We start from the raw sequence: 19,149 nt of genomic DNA, 5'->3' as shown, positions 1-19,149 counted from the left end.
CATAGAGTTCTTGTTTCTGATTGGACAAAGATCTAGCTGTAGCCCCTCCTTTTTTACTAAATAGTGTAAATGTCAAAACAAACAAACAAACTCATCAGAATTTCAAAGTTGCTTGTAAAGTAAGAGAGGTCTGTTTGGTGTATCCGGCTACACGTCTTTTTTTGTGTACTGAGATATATTAGGAGTGTCACAGTTATTTATTCATTAAGAGCAAATAAAGCCTAGATAAAGTTAATTTGCAAATATTCGGCAAAAGAAAAAAATAATCTTCTGTTGCTTCTATAAGGCTGTAGAATTCAACGGGGTCAAAGGACACGCAAAACAAAAGTAGCATGTTTCCTCTGGACTCGCCCTGGAACATCTCATTCGCTGGCTGCGGATTCCTCGGGATCTACCACGTTGGTGTTGCCAGCTGTTTACAGGAACACGCGCCTTTCCTCGTTCAAAACGCCCGGCACATCTATGGGGCATCTGCAGGGGCTCTCACTGCTACAGCCCTGGTCACTGGGGTGTGTCTTGGTAAGATAATATACCATATACCAACAGGGAAGAGATAACAATCAGATGTGTTAAGCCATACTTTAATTATACAGAAACTATTACAGTTTAATTACCACTACAGAGAAAAAAAAAATCCTTCTGTCTGTTTGCAACACAAATACACTAACCTAATCTTAAGTACACCTGAGACTTTGTCCTTTTTCCAAATCAATGCTTATTTCCTTTTAACTTGTCCTTTAAAACATGCATAGGCTACACAGCAAGCAAACATGGAAAAAAGAAAACAAGAGATTACTTATCTGTATGTTTATAGTAACACATTAGACTATAACTGCCTATCAAAGAATGGTACCGCTTTGTTTCTAAATTAAGAAGGGGCTAGGTACTATGAAAGCACTAGGTTTGCCTCTTGTCCATTGCCTCCTGTCCATTGCTCTCATCTGGTCAATCAGCAAAATCATCAATCAAGTTTTAACCGGTTGACTAGTGTAAACATGATGTTTTGCCCTGTCAAAACACATCAGTGGAGCCAGCTGTGTGCTCAGCTTGAGGAAATGATCACTGTGACCTGTGACAGAATTTATTTTTTATAGGAGAGACTGGTGCAAGTATCATTGATGTTGCAAAAGAAGCCAGAAAGCGATTTCTGGGACCCATGCATCCTTCTTTTAACCTCGTGAAAATTATGCGTCAAATGTTGCGTCGGACACTTCCAGCAGAAGGGCACCTGTGGGCCACTGGGCGTCTGGGGATCTCTCTGACCCGAGTGACTGATGGAGAAAATGTCTTGGTGATGCAGTTCAACTCAAAGGAGGAGCTGGTGCAGGTGAATGACTGTAGATCTACAGAAATAAAATTTTTGAAAGAAAGATGGTCGGCAATTCATTGATGCGCATGTTGATTTGTGCATTATGTACAGTATATAAGCACGGTGACTCTTAAAATGTTCAATTATGAAACCCAGTAATTCCACTGGCTTCATATTTTTTTTTATTTTTTTTTATTATCATGACAGACTTCACAAGTATCTTAAAAAATATACAGTTTAAGTTTGTAGTTTAATATTTAACCCAGTACTTACTATCTCAATGATTCAAACTGTAAATGTGTTCTATCTTATTCCTTACAGGCAGTAGTTTGTAGTGCTTACATTCCTGTGTACAGCGGTCTGATTCCCCCATCACTGCGAGGAGTGGTGAGCTGTTTTAACTAAAATAAAATAATGTATTAATATTTTAGAAGAGTTTCATCTATACTCATAATTGCACAGTAGTAGTTCTTTAAACTTGTAGTTCACCTAAGTTGTTATGTTGTTGTTATGACTTTCAGGGACCTCCCTCTCTCATAACATGTATTTTGGCACAAGAGCCTGTGTTTTTTTCAGACTTTGGACTTTCCTAGAATGTCAATGAGCAATGCCCACTTGTCCGGATTTGTTGATGTTCTTTAAATTGTTTCCACGCTGGCATAGATGACATTATTCTACTCTTATCTAATGGCAAACAAATGTCTTTTAGCTACATAAGTTTAGCAATGAAAAAGTCAATAATATGACATAACACTGGCCACAGTTCTTATGTATTTGTTTTTATTATTTAGAGATATGTTGATGGAGGCATCTCAGACAACCTGCCGCAGTATGAAATGAAAAATACTATAACTGTCTCACCTTTTTGTGGAGAAAGTGACATCTGCCCACGGGACACCTCAGCCAACATTCATGAGCTCAGATTCACAAACACCAGTATTCAGTTCACCCTAGGAAACCTGTACCGGGTCTCAAAAGCACTTTTCCCTCCAGATCCAAAGGTTGGCCAAATTTCTATTGAGTAGTATTAATTGGGCACACAGTAATAACAATGTTATTTATCAATGCAGGTAATGAAAGCCATGTGTAAACAGGGGTATAAAGATGCACTGCACTTTTTGAAGAGAAATGGTAAGTAATCAACAGCAGGACTCAGTTTTAAACAAACCTTTTGTAGGGCTTGCACAACTAGGTCTATGGCAAGATAAATGTTTTGTCAATCCATGATAAAAAAATATTGATTTGATAATTGGAGCAGAAAATATGAATGTGTCCTGATATGCTATCGGAAACAGCTTCCTGTTACCACATATCGCCCAATCAATACTGCGCTTTGTGAGCACATATCTTAAGGATGTACAAGCAGTATTTGTGTGACCACCATGCCATATATTTCATCACAATTACCAAGTGTAAAAACATGTTTTTGTTTATGAAAGAAAGCTGATATTCATTCCAGGAATGTTTTTTCTGAATTTTTTTTCAGGCCTTCTTAATCTAAATCATCCTAACCGAGACTCACTGGTAATGGGTAACAATAAAGGAGAAGATCATGAGGTCATGAGAAATAATGCTGTGACAGAGAGGTTAGAAGAGGACAAGACTGCGGAGATAGAGGACCATATCCTGGAAAATCTCCCACTCGCTCTGCACAAAGGTAATGATAGAGTGACCACTTTCAATACGTGCGTGATGAAATGCAATGTTTCCTTTTGCCGTCCTCTGCAGCTCTGATGGAGGCATGCACTGAGCATAGGAGTTTGGTACAATCTGTCAGAAACCTGCTCCCAGTCAGAGTGGCCTCTGCACTGATGCTCCCTTATACTTTCCCATTGGAGTCAGCCATGTCTCTAACTCTCAGGTAATAATACTTTTTAGTATGCTAATTTGTTTGTTTAATTTTAGAAATTTACAGTTTCATTATAACATCAAGATGAAAAAGTCTTTATCAAGCCTGCCACACAATACTCTAGTCATACAGCTATTACAAATATTTTCAGCAATAACTCAATCAACAGCTGTATAACAAAAACCTATACTTTCTGTTATAGTATATTTATCAGCATTATTTTTTTCCTTCTCAAAATAGGCATCTGAATTGTTAACTTTATTAATAAAATTGCATCATGTTTGTAGACTGTTGGAGTGGCTTCCAGATGTGCATGAAGATGTTAGCTGGATGCAGGAGCAGATAGTGACGATAATTCAGCATTTTCTGCGTCAGGCCTCACAAAGCTTTTCGCAGCGTGTTTCTGCCCGGTAGGTGTAGCCCACAAAGTTATACTGTCAATGGTCACCTTGTGTGCCTATGCAGTGGACAACAAAAAAAAATATTAGTTTTAAAATAAGAACATGACCCTTTGAGTGCTCAACACCATAATTCCGTACTATTTGATGCTCACAGCTTGTAATAATTGGTGTGTTTCAGCCTCGTTGATCACAAGTACTGTAAGTGTTTCCACTGCTCCCTCCTTCACACCTCTGCATGCTGATACTGCCTCCTATAGGTTTTCCTGTGAACTGCGGCTGTACCACCACCAGTCTTTGGTTCAGATGGGCCCCTCTGGCCTGCTGCCCACCTGGGTGAATGATGGCAGCTCTTCAGTGCTCGATGCCTTCATGCGACTGGACCACTACAAGAGGCAGTTGCTGTCTGGAGTGCTGAGGATCAACATGGACCTGCAAGGCTCTTTCAAAACTGGTCAATTGTTCCCCGAGAGGACTGTGTCTTGCCCTGCACTCTTCTCAGAGGGCTTGACTATTGAGAAGACAGGCATTCAACCTGCTCTCAACATAATGACATTGACTTAATACATGTTGCTGAACTAGAGTCTATAAAGGTAGTACTTAAAATGTAAGTATATAATTTAAAACCATAAATATTTAGAATCAGAATTGTTTTTTTTGTGTGATTCAGAGTTGTTTTTAAAAGGTCACATATACTTAGATCTTACTCTGCACAGACTTGAATTACATGGTGAAGCACACAAAAATGCACACTTGCAATGACACAGTTAAAATAGCTGACTGTTTCTGTTTTTGAAGGAATGTGGACATGCAACTGACTGTGCTGCAAAAGAAAAGCACTATAGTTTTCATTGTTTATGTACAGTATGCTATTACACTTCATATTACCCAAATAGCCTGCTCTACATGTTTTAATTTGTGTCTGCTTGAGCAATATTCCTATTAAATTATGCTCAAATGGTGAGAGCAAACTGATTTATAGTCAAGGGTTAAAAATCCAGCTAAATATGTTTTGTTAGATTTCAGTGGCTCAGGTTTGTATACTTTTTGCCATATAACCGTTTTTTTGTTTGCAAGAAGAAAAAAAAAAACTTTAGTTCATATATTGGGATTATAAATGTATTTTCTTTATTCTGTATTGTTGTCAGAGTAATACAATTGAATGAAGACAACACAACTGTTGAGTTTGTTCTGTGAAAGTGCTTTATAATACCGTTTAAAGGTTGGCTATGCTGTGAATGTAATAATGTGTTACAATTAAATACTCAAGATCAAGTATAGTTTGTCTTCATGCTCGTGCACTTTGATTCTAAATTAAAAGTGTTTGCTTCCACAAGTACAAACACATTTCCGATGACCCCGTGAAGGCACCAGAGCACTGCCCTGCACTGCCGCACTAAAGTTGCGCTCAGGTCGACGCTCGATGCGTGCCTGGTTGTGTCCGTCCACCAGAGGGCACATCCCGGGGAAGCCCCAATCCAAACTCTCCAGTCTCCTCCTCGTACCATGAGCTCAATCGGTCCGGGACAGACCAGGGAAGATGGCTGCCACTGACCATTCCCGGTCCGAAGCAGCCAAACAGCGACGGCAGGACCAGCTGCAGAGATGGCAGGGCTCGGAGACGGATTGTACAAAAACCGAGGCCCGAGAACTCGCGTGTGGCTCGGGTCCACGGAAAGTCCGCTTCGCCCAAGGAGCCGTATTCATGGCTGCGTGTTCTGCCGGAGATCGGGAAGAGGTGGCAGCTCTTCTCAGGCAGGGAGCTGACATAAACCACGCGAATATAGACGGCCTGACTGCGCTTCATCAGGTAAAAAGTTGGTCATTTGCCCACAAGTTGGCACAATGTTTTGATTTGGCTCCACAGCTCTTGAAGTTGGTCAAAACTAGTTGATGCAACGACTAGACCTATTAAAAGATTGGAGATGCAGCTTCAACTTACTGCTTAAAGAATAATAACACTGCTGGTAGTCTAAAGTTCAACTAACAAGATCATTTGTTTTATTTTCCACATAAGCTTTTGTATCTTTCTGGTCAGTAGTTTGGTGACACCACCATAAGAGCATCATGAGTCACCCCAAATTATCCAACAAAAGGCGCACAATGGTTCACTTCAGTGGACTTCAACCTCTTTTACTCCAGACAGAAGACCCCCACACTCTGCTCAGTGCAGGCTTTAAGACATCACCATATATGATCAACAGGTTGTGGTTCTCTACAGCTTTTCATACTCAACAAATTCTGAAAAAAGTGCATTAACTGTACATAAGCCTACTTTATTTTTGTTTTGTTTTTGTGTAATTTGGAATCAGCTTGGGTCTTATTGTTTCCTCCTATTACTTGAATAATAGCAGAGGAACTATTTCCCCTGCAAGTACAACACTACATCATTAACTTCTCACACTACTTGTTCAACTATTTTCTTATAGTTAAGTTAATTGTTGAATAATACTTGTTCCTCTGGTGTATCTTTGCTGTTTTCTATTTTTGTTTTTATTTTGTTAGCCATCTCATAAAATCCACTTGATGTGCCTAGATTTGGTCAGTACATGTATCAAACCATCACCCACTGTGGTCCCTCTCCTATCCTCCATCAATTCTCCTCTGTTGCTCACCGGTCTCCAGGCAACCAAATTAAATATAGGCACACACTCTTAAAAACTTTCCATCCTCTCCATCCAAAGCCTTTTCTGTCTTGTGTATGACTTCCACTCACTCTTGCCCCCTCTCTATCATTTTGCCAGCACTTGGACATTTGGGATTTGGGGATGAAAAAATGGAAAAATTCCTCAAACTACACAAGCTGCTGTTGTTGATTTCGACAATGACTCACTTGAGTGTTGCGACTGGAGTGCTCTGCTGGGTGGCTGTGCGCCCCATTCATTCACTGTGGAGCACCACTTGTTGGTAGTCAATGTCACTTTGGACTTGTTATGCGCAGGCTTTCATTCCACTTTTCACCCTAAAACACTGTGCTGTTGAGGTGTGCTGCGTGCTAGACTACCTGTCCAGTGATCTGATTTTATGGAGGAGGTGGAGACTTGGAGCAGCTTTGTTACTATTTAGCCCAAAAGCAAAGCCTCTTAAGAGGTGGCTTAAGAGACGCCTGATGGACATCCGCTACTGACTGTCACTGTTGGCTTTTCCTGCATTGTATCAGTACACCGGAGCTATGACATTAACAGGGTTAGAGTTTATAAAACAATATAAGGTTTTGTCATGCTGAAACAGCAAAAGTGTATCCCAGTAACACTTAACTATTTAAATATTTTCAGGAATTGGTTCAAAGACCTATGAGGTCTACCCATTGCAGTCTTTTTTGTAGTCTTACCAGATCAAAACACCAGATTCCTGGGAGATTCCTTTTCAGATTACAGTATCTGACAATGTTCAATTTATGTCATCTTTGTTAGTCAGTCAAAATGGTAGTGGTGAAAATGGAAGCCTAATTAGAAGTGTTAACATTGTAAAATTAATACAATATCAGAGGCCCATGCAGTATTATTGCAATTACAATTTTATTCACAATTAGGATGCAGAGTATTGTACTGTACAAGAATGCATACTATAGTTGAGACTTTTTATAGTAACATCAGTCACCTACAGATCAGTGAAATATGAACCAAACCCTCAAATCACACCATGAGGTCCTCATGGGATTTATCTTGGTCTTGTGTTGGATCACATTGAGAATCAAGATGCACTGTGCCTCAGGAAACGCAGCTAAATAGACACACTGTTCCACTCGTGCCAGCAAATAATAATAGTTTAGGAAAGTGCTTATTATGGTCTTGTTGCTTTTGAATAAATGAGTGCATACACAGAAATCACTGTTTACGGGTCAATCTGTATTTTTATAGCTGTGTTCTTCAAACAGTCATTTAAAGAATAACAACGTTTAAATATTTTTATTTAGAAAAGTTGGAGTGTTTGTCGTATCTTGTTTGATGTTATTTCTAGGAAAAATAACATGATGGCTCATGATTACTGCTTTGTGCTGTGTACTTTACTAGGCCTGCATAGATGAAAATGCAGAGATGGTGCAGTTCCTGGTTGAGAGTGGGAGTGACGTGAACCGAGGGGACAATGAGGGATGGACTCCTCTACACGCTGCGGCCTCCTGCGGCTTTGTCCAGATCGTCAAGTGAGTGGTAACCATAGCCTCAATACCACATTTGAGGCAACCATGGATTTTGGGAGCTTTAAATTGTAAGTTATTAAACTTGTTTTTGTTTATTAGATATCTATTAGAGCATGGAGCTAATGTTGGTGCAGTGAACAGTGAAGGGGAGCTTCCACTGGATGTAGCTACTGAAGATGCCATGGAGAGACTACTCAAATCTGAAATCAAGAAACAAGGTCAGATATTTGGAAACTGTAGCTGCTATTATAATACACACCATTCACTTCCTCATAGGGCTTTTTTGTGTTGCCCAAGCCTAAATCTTTTCAGAGGGTTCCATCAGCAGGGCACCAAATATCAGCCACTTTATTAAAATGTTCAAAAAGGGAAAATTAGCATTCTGTGACTCCAGCTAAGACAATAATCATAATATAACCATAATCATATTAACTGTTAGAAAGCTGTAGATCATCTGTAATGTGTAGAATAGCCATTAGTACTTTACTGAACAGTACTTTAACCACGTTTGGTGACTTGGTGAAACAAATCAAAATACAGTTAAATAACCTATACTTAAATGTATTACTTTACAGGGATAGATGTAGACCAAGCTCGAAAACAAGAGGAAAGAATCATGCTTCAAGATGCCATGGCTGTGCTGTCTGGTGGTGGCACGCTCACACCGCACCACAACACCAGGGCTACTGCTTTGCATGTTGCAGCAGCTAAAGGATACATTGAAGTTCTCAAGTAAGCATTAAATTACACCACGAGTAGTTATGTAGAGTCAACATTGTAGTATTCAGTATTTTCCTTTCACTATTTGTCTAAATTGTGTTAGTGATTTTAAGCTAATAGAAGCATGGCTAGGTTTTAATAAAATGATGACACCGGAGGCACAACACAAAAATTTGTTATAGATTTAAGGGTGGTTGCAACATTTGCTTATCCTAGAGTGACGACATCAAGTTGGATTATAACAAGTATATATTTTAATTATCCTTTATTTTATGTCCCCGTCAGAGTCCTGCTTCAATGTGGTGTGGATGTGGACTGCCGGGACATAGATGGTTGGACACCTCTCCATGCAGCGGCGCACTGGGGGCAGGAGGAGGTGTGCACATTGCTTGCTGATCACATGTGTGATATGGGGGCCGTCAACAATGTGGTGAGGAGATAAGAATAACCTTACAGCAATAAAATGACTGCATATGAAAACAGCAGTTGAGTGATTGCTTATAAATCTCCTTATAGGGCCAAACCGCTCTAGATGTTGCAGATGAGAACCTTGTAGACACGTTGGAGGAGCTTCAGAAAAAGCAAAATGCGGTATGGGTGCCTTGACGCTGCTCAATTCTACACTGTTGAATAACCTGATATGACTGATAGTGTTGTGACTGTAAATGTTCACTGGGTTTATGCTATGTTTATATTCTTGTGCAGTTACGCAGTGAGAAGGAGAAACAAACTCCAGTTATAGAGACCAGCCCTCAAATCGCTATGGTACCAGTCCGAACTCGAAGGTTAGTGCCAGCGTGTGTTTACGGCTTGTATTTGTCTCTGTCTTCTGTAGTCCCTGTAGTCCTAGTGTCACTGTGTGTGGATATGATGTCTGTCAGTTATTTGCCATGACTACTGTATAAGGCTAATGCTAAAGATCTGGATGTGTATTCATCTCAAAATTCTGTTTAAAAACATAGCCCAAATATAATAATGTTGTTTGTTTTTTTAAATCACTCAGCAAATCGATTATTATAGATAAAGTTTCTGTAATCTTTAATCTTTTAGCTCAATATGATTTTGTTACAAAAGAAGTAGAGTTAAAATAGAATACAGTACATGGCATCATAGCAAGTGACATTTTGTCCCATGCACTGATGGGTTTATTGCTGCTTGCTGTAATTGGCCGAGCACCCTGACTGATCAACCCCCTGCATGCACCTGTCGTCCTGCTCCACCTTGGCCCCACCCTGCAGGACATCTATCTCCCGTATGAGCAGTAAGGAGAAGATCTGCCTCCACGAACGTGAGAAGCACCCTCCTCCCGCTCTGCAGAGCAGCCCAGCTGAGGAAGAGGAGGAGGAGGGCCAGACAGGACAGGGCCAAAGTCAGGGCCAAACTCAGGGCCAAACTCAGAGCCAGACCAAAGCCTCCAGCAGCTCTAGCTCCGAAGAGGAGAGTGAATCTGAAAGCGATGCGGAGTCAGGTGACTTAAAATACTTTTCATTATTATGAAGTCAACCTAGAGGTGACTGTATTATTTTTTATGCTTTTACTTGTGCTCAACAATTTCTGATATTTGGGCATTTGCAGAGAAAGCTAAGAATCGTGAAATCATCAACAACTTGAACAACAAGCGTAACACCACAGGAATGCTTGCTACCTCAACAAGTGCTGCTGTTAAGAAGGTAATAGCTGGAGTAAGGAAGTAAATTGCTTAAATAAGTGTTATTATTAAATGTTTCTACTGTGTGAAACAGGAAGCCAGTAAGGCGCCATCCACTGAGGCCCCAGGCTCCTGGAGGACCTCCCTGAGAAAGGCGGGCAGCTCAGTGACCCTTGGTTCAGCCGGTCTGTCCGAGTCCAGCCAGGAGCGCCCCACAGAGACCGGGTTAGGAATGACCCGCTCTGCATCCAGCCCCCGCCTCAGCTCTGAAGTTGACAACAAGGTGCAAACACTCACATGATTCAAGAAAGCATGCAACCATGAAACCACCGTTTCAGTAGTGGATAAAGGTTTCTTTTAGTGTCCCATTTGCTGATAATCTGACTTGCAGGAGCCGAGGTTGGCCCGAGTACCACCCATTACAACTCGGAGACTCTTCAGCATACCTGACAGCAGTCCTGACAACTCCAACAGGTGGGCTTATGCTCTGAGTGCTACTGCTGTGAAACCAGGATCTGTTTTGTTTTTTGTTTTTTCACTGCGTATGTGTTGTCACCCTGCCTCTCCCTCTCTCCCTCTCTCCCTCTCTGTCTCTCTGTCTCTCTCCCTCTCTCTCTCCCTCTCCCAGCTGGCTCAGTCGTAGCTCTTCTTACACCCGGCGCCTTCATAGTCAGTTTGGCAGTGAGCTCAGTAGTTCCAACCCTTCTTTGCCTCACAGGTCAGTCACGCTGCTCACTCCCAGCCTTCTATTTGTTTGCTTGTGTGTTTGTGTGATTCTTTGTTCAGCTTCACTGCGCAAATTCCCCACACCAGTGATTACTAACATGTCTTTGTGGCAATGGTAAAAGACAAAAATGTCAGTGTGTCTTGTTTGTAGTGCATCTTATGGAAAGAGACTGGATGAATCTACTGTAACCTCAGCCAGTTTAGGGACAAGCTCTTCAGGTCTCAGTCGACCCAACAGTGTTTTAGCCCAGAGGTAATTCTGAATTATAGTTCCTGTTTTTCCTTAAAAAAAGACATATCTGATATCATTCTGTTTTATCTTTTTTATCGTTAGACTTCCTCAGGAACAGACGGAAAAGAACGATCAGCCTGCTGCAGTCACAACAACTAATTCTGGCATCATGATCACAGGCGAACCAGAAGCCAAGCAGAGACGCAAGTCAGTAATTCAAATGTGTAATGACTGTTGCAAGGTTTAGAAAATAAAACTCCACCACTGCAAATGTTACATATGTAGCTAGTCCTGCTTAGAAAGTAAAGCACAGTATTGTTTCGAGTTGGCTCATATTATGTTTATATTTTTGCATGCTCAGAGAGATTTAAGGGTTTCTTTGAGAGTAAACCTAAATTGCAGTGATTCATTTTCCATCCATCTAATCATCCATCCACTCCCAGACTCCCAGACTTCCCTCACCCCAAACACGTCCTCCAGTTCCACTGATGGGACCCCAAGACGTTCCCAGGCCAGCTGAAAGACATAGTCCCTCCAGTGTGTCCTGGGTCTTCCCTGGGCCTCCTCCTGGTGGGACATGCTTGGAACACCTCGCTAGGGAGGCATCCAGGAGGCATCCTGACCAGATACCCAAGCCACCTGGCTCCGCTTGACGTGTAGGAGCAGCGGCTCTACTACGAGATCCTCCCGTGTGACTGAGCGCCTTACCCTATCTCTAAGGGTGCGCCTGGCCACCCTATGGAGGAAACCCATTTCGGCCGCTTGTATCCGCGATCTTGTCATTTCGGTCATTACCCAGAGCTCATGACCATAGGTGAGGGTAGGAACGTAGACTGACTGGTAAATCGAGAGCTTTGCTTTTCGGCTCAGCTCCTTCTTCACCACAACAGACCGATACAGCGACAGCATTACTGCAGGTGCTGCACCGATCCGCCTGTCAATTTCTCGCTCCATCCTTCCCTCACTCGTGAACAAGACCCCGAGACCCCTCTACTTGAGGCAGAGACTCCCCACCCACCCGAAGAGGGCAAGCCACCTTTTTCCAATCGAGAACCATGGATTTGGAGGAGCTGATTCTCAACCCAGTCGCTTCTCAGCTGCAAACCGCCCCAGTGCCTGCTGCAGGTCCTGACTCGATAAAGCCATCAGGACAACATCATTTGCAAACAGCAGAGATGAGATTCTGTGGTTCTCAAACCGGACCCCTTTCGGCCCCTGGCTGTGCCTAGAAATTCTGTCCATAAATATAATGAACAGAACCAGTGACAAAGGGCAGCCCTGGCGGAGTCCAACATGCACCGGGAACAGGTCTGACTTACTGCTAGCAATGCAAGCACAGCTCCTGTTCCGGTCATACAGGGACCGGACAGCCCTTAGCAAAGGGCCCCAGACCCCGTACTCCCAGAGCACCTCCCAAAGGACACCACGAGGCACTCGGTCAAATGCCTTCTCAAGATCCACAAAATACATGTGAACTAGTTGGGCAAACTCCCGTGAACCCTCAAGGACCCGATGGAGAGTATAGAGCTTGTCCAGTGGTCTGCGACCGGGGTTCGACTATCAGCCGGATACTCCTCTCCAGTACCCTGGAATAGACCTTACCGGACTGAGGAGTGTGATTCCCCTGTAACTGGAACACACCCTCCGGTCCCCCTTCTTATACAGAGGGACCACCACCCCGGTCTGCCAGTCCAGAGGTACTGTCCCCGACAGCCACGCGATATTGCAGGTCCACAACATTCAGAGACTTGAGGTACTCAGGATGGATCTCATTCACCCCAGAGTAACTTTACTCAGTACCTTCAGCCATGGTGATACCACCTCTGGGTCCCCAATCTGTGCTTGTTCCTCGGAAGACATGACAGTGGGATTGAAAAGATCCTCAAAGTATTCCTTCCACCGTCTGACAACAACCCCATTCGAGGTCAAAAGCTCTCCGCCCGCACTGTAAACAGTGTTGGTGAAGCACTGCTTCCCCCTCCCGATACTCCTCCTTCATGGCCTCCCCGAACTCCTCCCAACCCTGAGTTTTTGCCTCCGTGACCGCACGAGCCACGGCACGCTTACTCGTCACTGCCTCAGGAGTCCCACGAGCCAACAAGGCTCGATAGGACTCCTTCTTCAGCCTGACGGCATCCCTTACCTCCGGTGTCCACCACCGGGTTCGGGCGTTGCCGTGACAAGCACCACAGACCTTACGACCACTGCTACAAGCAGCTGTATCAGAGGTGGAGAACATGGCCCACCCGGAATCCATGTCCCCAGTCTCCCCCGGAATCAGGGAGAAGCTCTCCCAGAGGTGCGAGTTGAAGACCTCCCCACCAGACGTTCCCAGCAGACCCGCACAATACGCTTGGGCCTGCCAGGTCTTTCCGGCATCCTCCTCCGCCAGCGGATCCAACTCATGACCAGGTGGTGTTAGGTTGACAGCTTTGCCCCTCTCTTCACCCAAGTGTCCAAGACACGCTGCCAGAGATCAGATGACATAACAAGTCGATCATCAACCTCTGACCTAGGGTATTTGTTATGAACAAACTGTGACTAGCACAGAAGTCCAATAACAAAACACCACTTGGGTTCAGATCAGGGAGGCCGTTCTTCCCGATCACGCCCCTCCAGGTGTCACCGTCGTTACCCACATGGGCGTTGAAGTCCCCCAGGAGAACAACGGAGTGCTATATAAATTTTATTCTTTTTAAGCAATCTATGATCTATAATTATAAGGAATTACATTTTATATTTTGATTTGGATGTATGCTTCTTTTATGAGCTTATGTATGTTTAGAGCATGGTTGGAATTGAATTGGTACATTTGAAAATATTTTTGGTGAAAGTGGATGAGTGTATAGAATAGAGATTATAGCAGATTCTTGGCCAGTCATTCTCAAACAGGTGTGTGTACCACTGATGGTATACTATACAAGCTCCTTCAAGTGGTACTTGATGAGTTTGCCTAATTTCAAGTTAATTTTATCTACTTTTTTGTCCTCCTTTGGATAATTTCTCATATACAACTATAGTAGAATTGCCTGGCAAATCCACAAAGATATCTTAGTATTTTTTATACATATTGATGTCATTCAGGTCCCCACCTTCTCAATTACCTCTCAAGCCTGGTCAAACGTGATTGTGCAATGAGTATCATTTTTTTGTGAAATGAAGGCGTTCTGTCGTCACTTACAATTTACAATTAAGAACCAACTTAATCTCACCTCAGATTAATAGGGTTTTATGTTTTGCCCATTGATTCTACAGAAATCTGCAATGTTTATCAGCCTCTTGTGATATTATTTACTGTACTTTTTCTGATACGGACAGACCATGCCTGCCTCCGATTGGCTAATCCACCTGTCAATAATGCCTATTTTAAAATGGGGAGATTCACTGGTGACCAGACACACATCTTCGTAAAATATTAAAGAAGTGTGTATTCTGGATCCCAGGCAAACAGCAGAAATTATGTAGTTCACTTTTAGTCCTAAAATAGTACTGTTATAAACTTGATTTAGATCTGGTGGTACTTGGAAAGCCAAATCTTTTCTTTGGTAGTACTTGGTGTGAAAGGTTTGAGCGCCACTGTTCTAGGCTGAAGAACACTGTATTTTAACTCTGTAGGTCCTATCTGACTCCTGTGCGGGACGAAGAGGCAGAAGCGCAGAGAAAGGCCCGATCCCGACATGCAAGGCAGTCCCGCCGCTCCACTCAGGTTAAAATTCTTTCATTAGTCTAAAATGAATCACCAATTATTTTATTATTTTAATTATTTACCATTTGGCTGTAGGGTGTAACCCTTACAGACCTACAAGAAGCAGAAAAGACCATGAAGACCAAAACTGAAAATAAAGTGCGAGAGAAGAAGGAGGAAGATGAGAAAGAGAAAGAGAAGGACACTAAACTGAAAAAGGGAGATGAAGGGGTGAGAGACGTATTTTAAAGTGACTAGCTTTTCTGTTTTGGCTGCTCTCTAGCGTGAAGTTGTGGACGTCACTGAGTGGGTGTTATTGGATTTTTATAGGAAGTGAGCTGGCGATCTCGTATTGCCAGTCTACAAAAGTCTGACCTCCTGGGCCTCACGCAGCCTGCCGGTACAGCGCGGACTCAGGCCACGGACAGGAGAGGTACACAGCATAACTTCCCCTTTTAAACACCGGCGTTTAAATAATATCCTTAAATGACTGCTTTTTGGCTCTGTTCCAGATGTTGAGGCCAGTATAGGGGGAGAGAGTGAAACGGAGCGATGGGCAAGAGAGCGGAGGGAGAGGCGACAAGCCCGGGCCAGAAGGAAGGCACAGAGGACTGGAGAGGTGAATGAAACAAGCTCTTTAATTATAGGGAGGTTATTGTTGCCATTATAAAACTGTTTACTTATACAGTAATTTTCCTTTTTATGTGACTAGAGTGATGACAATGAGCCAAGTGGAGAGGAGGAGTTAACAGGCAGTGGGCTGGATCCACAGGTTGGTTGTTTTTGGATTCCTAAATGTGATGATTTCACATCTCAAATGGGGGACAGGAGTCTATATTCTATTATGGATTTATTTTTCCTTTTGAAATGAACAAATCTTGAACTTGATGTGACTTAGATGTGACTTTATTCAACATCATCAGCTCTCCAAAAAATAGTTAATTGACCCCCTAAAACAGATAAATACAATGACAATGCTGTGATCTGAAACTCAGCAATATGTGCTATGGAGATAGGCAAAAACAAGTAAGATGACAATCTGATCTTTTCTTACAGGCAGGCCAACACTTGAGCTCCAGGTATGACTGCAGTCTTTGACCACTATGATAATATAATCATTCATATCATTGATTCAGTCTTTATGATAGTGGAGTTGCTTATCTTTTATTCTCAGGTCAGGTGTAACTTGTAATGACACAGGAGGAGGCTCAGAGATTAAAGATTATAAAAAGGTAAGCCTTTTCTAAGTATAACCACTAGTTGTAGAGATTCCATTCTGTGGATATTAAATGTGAAATCAATCCATTTCTTTGTCAAATTTTCATCCAGATGGTGATCTCAATCCACATGTGTAGCTTTGCATTTTTCACTTGAGACTTATTACTAAACTTGTTTTAGCAAACTGGTTATTTGGTTAAAACCGAACAGGAACACAAACTGTAACCATAAACCAAGATTTCAAGAATATCCCAGTTGTTCACATTCATTTCATTCTGACAGTTATTTGAAGAATTGTCCAGAGAAAATAGTCAACTACAATCACAACTGCAGGACACTCAGAGGATTGTTAATCAGACTCGGTTGGACTTGGAAAAAGCTACGCAGGTACCATGGACCAAACATTTACAATTAATACAAATGTTCACTTAAAAAAAAAATCTTTAATCAGTTTTGTCTATAATAATATTTATTTTAACTTTCTGTCCCACAGAGGCAGGAACGCTTCACAGACTGTTCAGCCCTGCTGGAAATGGAGAGAAAGGTAATGTTGAGAGATGATTTTCTGATAGTCACGTGTTGTAGCTGCTTTGCTTCACCATTGCCACCTGTGCTGTTTTGAATGTCTTTTTTTCACTCACTGATTTCACTTCACTGTTTTGATCTCTGTTCCCAACACTTTGTCTTCCTGCCTCCCTCTTAACACCATAAGGATCGGAGGATGCTGGAGAGGAGGATGGCAGAGTTGGAGGAGGAGCTAAAGGTAAGCAGACATTGCATGTTACTTTGCCTGGACTGCTTTGCTTTAACTTGTGCATAGGTGAGTGATGTGATCATTACTAATATATAGACCAAGCTATCAAACATCTATCATTAATAAATGTGTGCTTCAAGCATTTGAAGGTTCCTTTTATTTGTCAGAAATCTGAACAGAAATACAAATACATGTATGTTAAATATAATAATTTTATTGCAGTACTAATACAGTATTTCACTATATGTAATCACCTCCGGTCTATTTTGATTAAGATATATAGAAATTCAAAGTATCTTAGTTTCACTGACTCATATACTGTTGTGTATTTTTTTTATATTATTGTTTATTCTCTTGGGTAATTAATTCTGGTATATTTTGTCTTATGTTTACATTTTCCAGATTGTTTATTTAATTTAAAAGTTAGGGATACATACCTTGTAAAGGTTATAAACAGACTGAAGTTTACATACCTGATGTCATTCACATTCTGTTCCTGCAGTTCAGAATGTAATCCAATGTATAATTATAATTTACTGTCTCAAAGGTTTTTGTTTTAAATGTGGTGTTGAAGTGTGTTTCAAAGTTTACCTTTTTTTCCTTTAGGTTCTTGTTGATCTGAGGGCAGACAACCAGCGTCTTAAGGATGAAAATGGAGCACTGATCCGTGTCATCAGCAAACTCTCCAAATAGACTTCCAGAGAGAGAGAGAGAGAGCGAAAAAGCAAGAGAGAGACATAAAGAGCAGGGACTCCCACCCCCTCCCCTTCCCATCCACACATTCCTCCCAATGCCAAAGACAGACCGAGGGAGAAGATCGCACAACTGTCCTGACCATAGCACCAGCAGATTGTTATGCCCCATCACTATAGTCCCAAACAGCTGGAGGGCTCTCGGTGTGCCTTAATGTTGTTCGTCACAGAAGATTTGTGGCTATAGCTTAAGCCCTCGCAATAGCATGAAGACGACAGCCAAACTCTGGTGGCTGTTGGAACACAGATCACAACATTAAGCATCTGTGCGTCTGGGGAACACTAACATGCACTACATTCCTATAAGTGCATCAGGACTTCCTCGATGCACATTCCATGGGCACACAAGGCCAGGCGGTCTTTATAGCTCCCACTTAATATTTACGTTTTTGAACACTGTCACCCTCACAAGTTTATTGGTCACTAAGCCCCCTTAAAATGTGTTGTCAAGCAGTTAACGTTTTGTCATTCTTCAAAAAACCAAAACACTTAAGGTCTGACGACTTTCAGAAACATCCAGCGGAAGTTTGTTGTTTCCACATGCAAGCGTTTTTGAATCCACCTACCTCTCCACCTAAGCACTTCCCCACATATTTTTTATTATTATTATTTCTGTGACACACTCCATGTTCTTAAAAAGACAGCAGAACCAGGTCATTGGAATATAGCACTTTACTCTGCAAAGTAATACAACATCTGTGAGGTTTTGCAAGTTCACCAGTTAAATTATTATTTTGGAGCACCGTTTTCCTTTTTAACAGGAAAGGTTATGGCATGTTTGAAGGTCAAAGGTTATTGCACATTTCTACACATTGCTGTTAAAAAGCAACAAATGGTTTTAATATTTGCCATGGACAAAAATATTATTTTCATAGTTTTCATGGACAATTGCTCTTTCTCACAAGGGAGCGAGGTCTTGTATATTGAATGTCTTAAAATATTAGTCTTGAATAATACCCTTCAAAAATAAAACGCCCATAGCCTTCTTCACGTTTGTGTTCTAAAATATTTAATGAATGTCAGCACCATAATAAAAAGTGTGTTTGTAGTCCCTGTCTGTTTCTTCTCAGCAGAGGTTCACCACCTGAGGGCATCCGTTATTGAGCTTATTTTAATGATGTTTTAACTACATTGTCTTGATCCTTTGTAGACTGGTTGGTGGGATGTTCTGATGACGGCTGCCCATATTTATTCTATCAGGAGAAACTGAACAGCTGCAGTGCTTTCAGTGGTAGTGAGTGGAGGAAACAGTTCCACGGATGTATTTACCATTTGTTTGGACTGTTGAAGTAATCTACTGCTACTCCCCAGTGGATGCTACATCATGCAAGAATTGGCCAACCAATAGACAGTATTATTGCCAACACTTTTGTAAAAGAAAAGAGGGGGTCTTTACAGAGTTCTGAACTATTTTGAACACTGGACATCTATCTATGTGTCTCGTGAGTGTGGAGATGGACCACTGCAGAAGCGCTGACAACAAGCAGAGCTCCTAATAAGGAAGGGCCGGCTGGTGGAGGCTCTCTCTGTAAATATCCCTTAGGTCTGAGAAAGACAGAGGCAGGGAGCTGGGGAGGAAAAGGGAAGCGGATGGATTGCAGCCTTATATGGACAAAGCACTGCTTTTCCCAGGGTTTGTGGCTCTGACCCCCGGCATGACGCCAGAAAGGACACAAATGGGTCCTTTGCGCCACCATGTGGTACAAATAAGTACGTG

At 42.0% G+C, this 19,149-nt stretch overlaps 2 protein-coding genes across 5 annotated transcripts; both read left to right on the top strand.

Moving 5' to 3' along the window:
• Positions 1-93: 93 nt before the first annotated feature.
• On the top strand, positions 94-4,835 carry pnpla2 (patatin-like phospholipase domain containing 2). Of its 2 annotated transcripts, XM_055222311.1 has the most exons (10): positions 98-119; positions 287-519; positions 1,095-1,327; positions 1,631-1,696; positions 2,101-2,310; positions 2,380-2,440; positions 2,796-2,966; positions 3,038-3,170; positions 3,446-3,568; positions 3,817-4,360. In XM_055222311.1, the coding sequence occupies exons 2-10, from the start codon at positions 333-335 to the stop codon at positions 4,118-4,120; spliced, it is 1,488 nt and encodes a 495-aa protein (XP_055078286.1). In that variant the 5' UTR covers positions 98-119; positions 287-332; the 3' UTR covers positions 4,121-4,360. The 2 variants fall into 2 exon arrangements, with proteins under 2 accessions (XP_033824655.1, XP_055078286.1); XM_033968764.2 differs by having other exon boundaries at positions 94-519; positions 3,817-4,835.
• A 101-nt stretch (positions 4,836-4,936) lies between these two features.
• On the top strand, positions 4,937-18,404 carry zmp:0000001167 (protein phosphatase 1 regulatory subunit 12A). 3 transcript variants are annotated; one of them, XM_033968762.2, is made up of 25 exons: positions 4,937-5,366; positions 7,570-7,700; positions 7,797-7,915; positions 8,273-8,429; positions 8,703-8,847; positions 8,934-9,008; positions 9,123-9,202; positions 9,656-9,885; positions 9,993-10,087; positions 10,160-10,348; positions 10,457-10,539; positions 10,694-10,783; positions 10,943-11,044; positions 11,126-11,230; positions 14,639-14,729; positions 14,805-14,939; positions 15,039-15,141; positions 15,221-15,327; positions 15,421-15,480; positions 15,765-15,787; positions 15,883-15,940; positions 16,209-16,313; positions 16,420-16,470; positions 16,639-16,689; positions 17,287-18,404. In XM_033968762.2, exons 1-25 carry the CDS (start codon positions 5,097-5,099, stop codon positions 17,371-17,373), a joined length of 2,742 nt encoding a protein of 913 aa, XP_033824653.1. In that variant the 5' UTR covers positions 4,937-5,096; the 3' UTR covers positions 17,374-18,404. The 3 variants fall into 3 exon arrangements, with proteins under 3 accessions (XP_033824653.1, XP_055078284.1, XP_055078285.1); XM_055222309.1 differs by lacking the exon at positions 16,639-16,689 and having other exon boundaries at positions 5,025-5,366; XM_055222310.1 differs by lacking the exon at positions 10,694-10,783 and having other exon boundaries at positions 5,026-5,366.
• Positions 18,405-19,149: the final 745 nt, after the last annotated feature.

Source organism: Periophthalmus magnuspinnatus, chromosome 6 (assembly GCF_009829125.3).
Source record: "Periophthalmus magnuspinnatus isolate fPerMag1 chromosome 6, fPerMag1.2.pri, whole genome shotgun sequence".
Taxonomy (NCBI): domain Eukaryota; kingdom Metazoa; phylum Chordata; class Actinopteri; order Gobiiformes; family Gobiidae; genus Periophthalmus; species Periophthalmus magnuspinnatus.
This window is presented reverse-complemented; position numbering and strand designations above follow the sequence as displayed.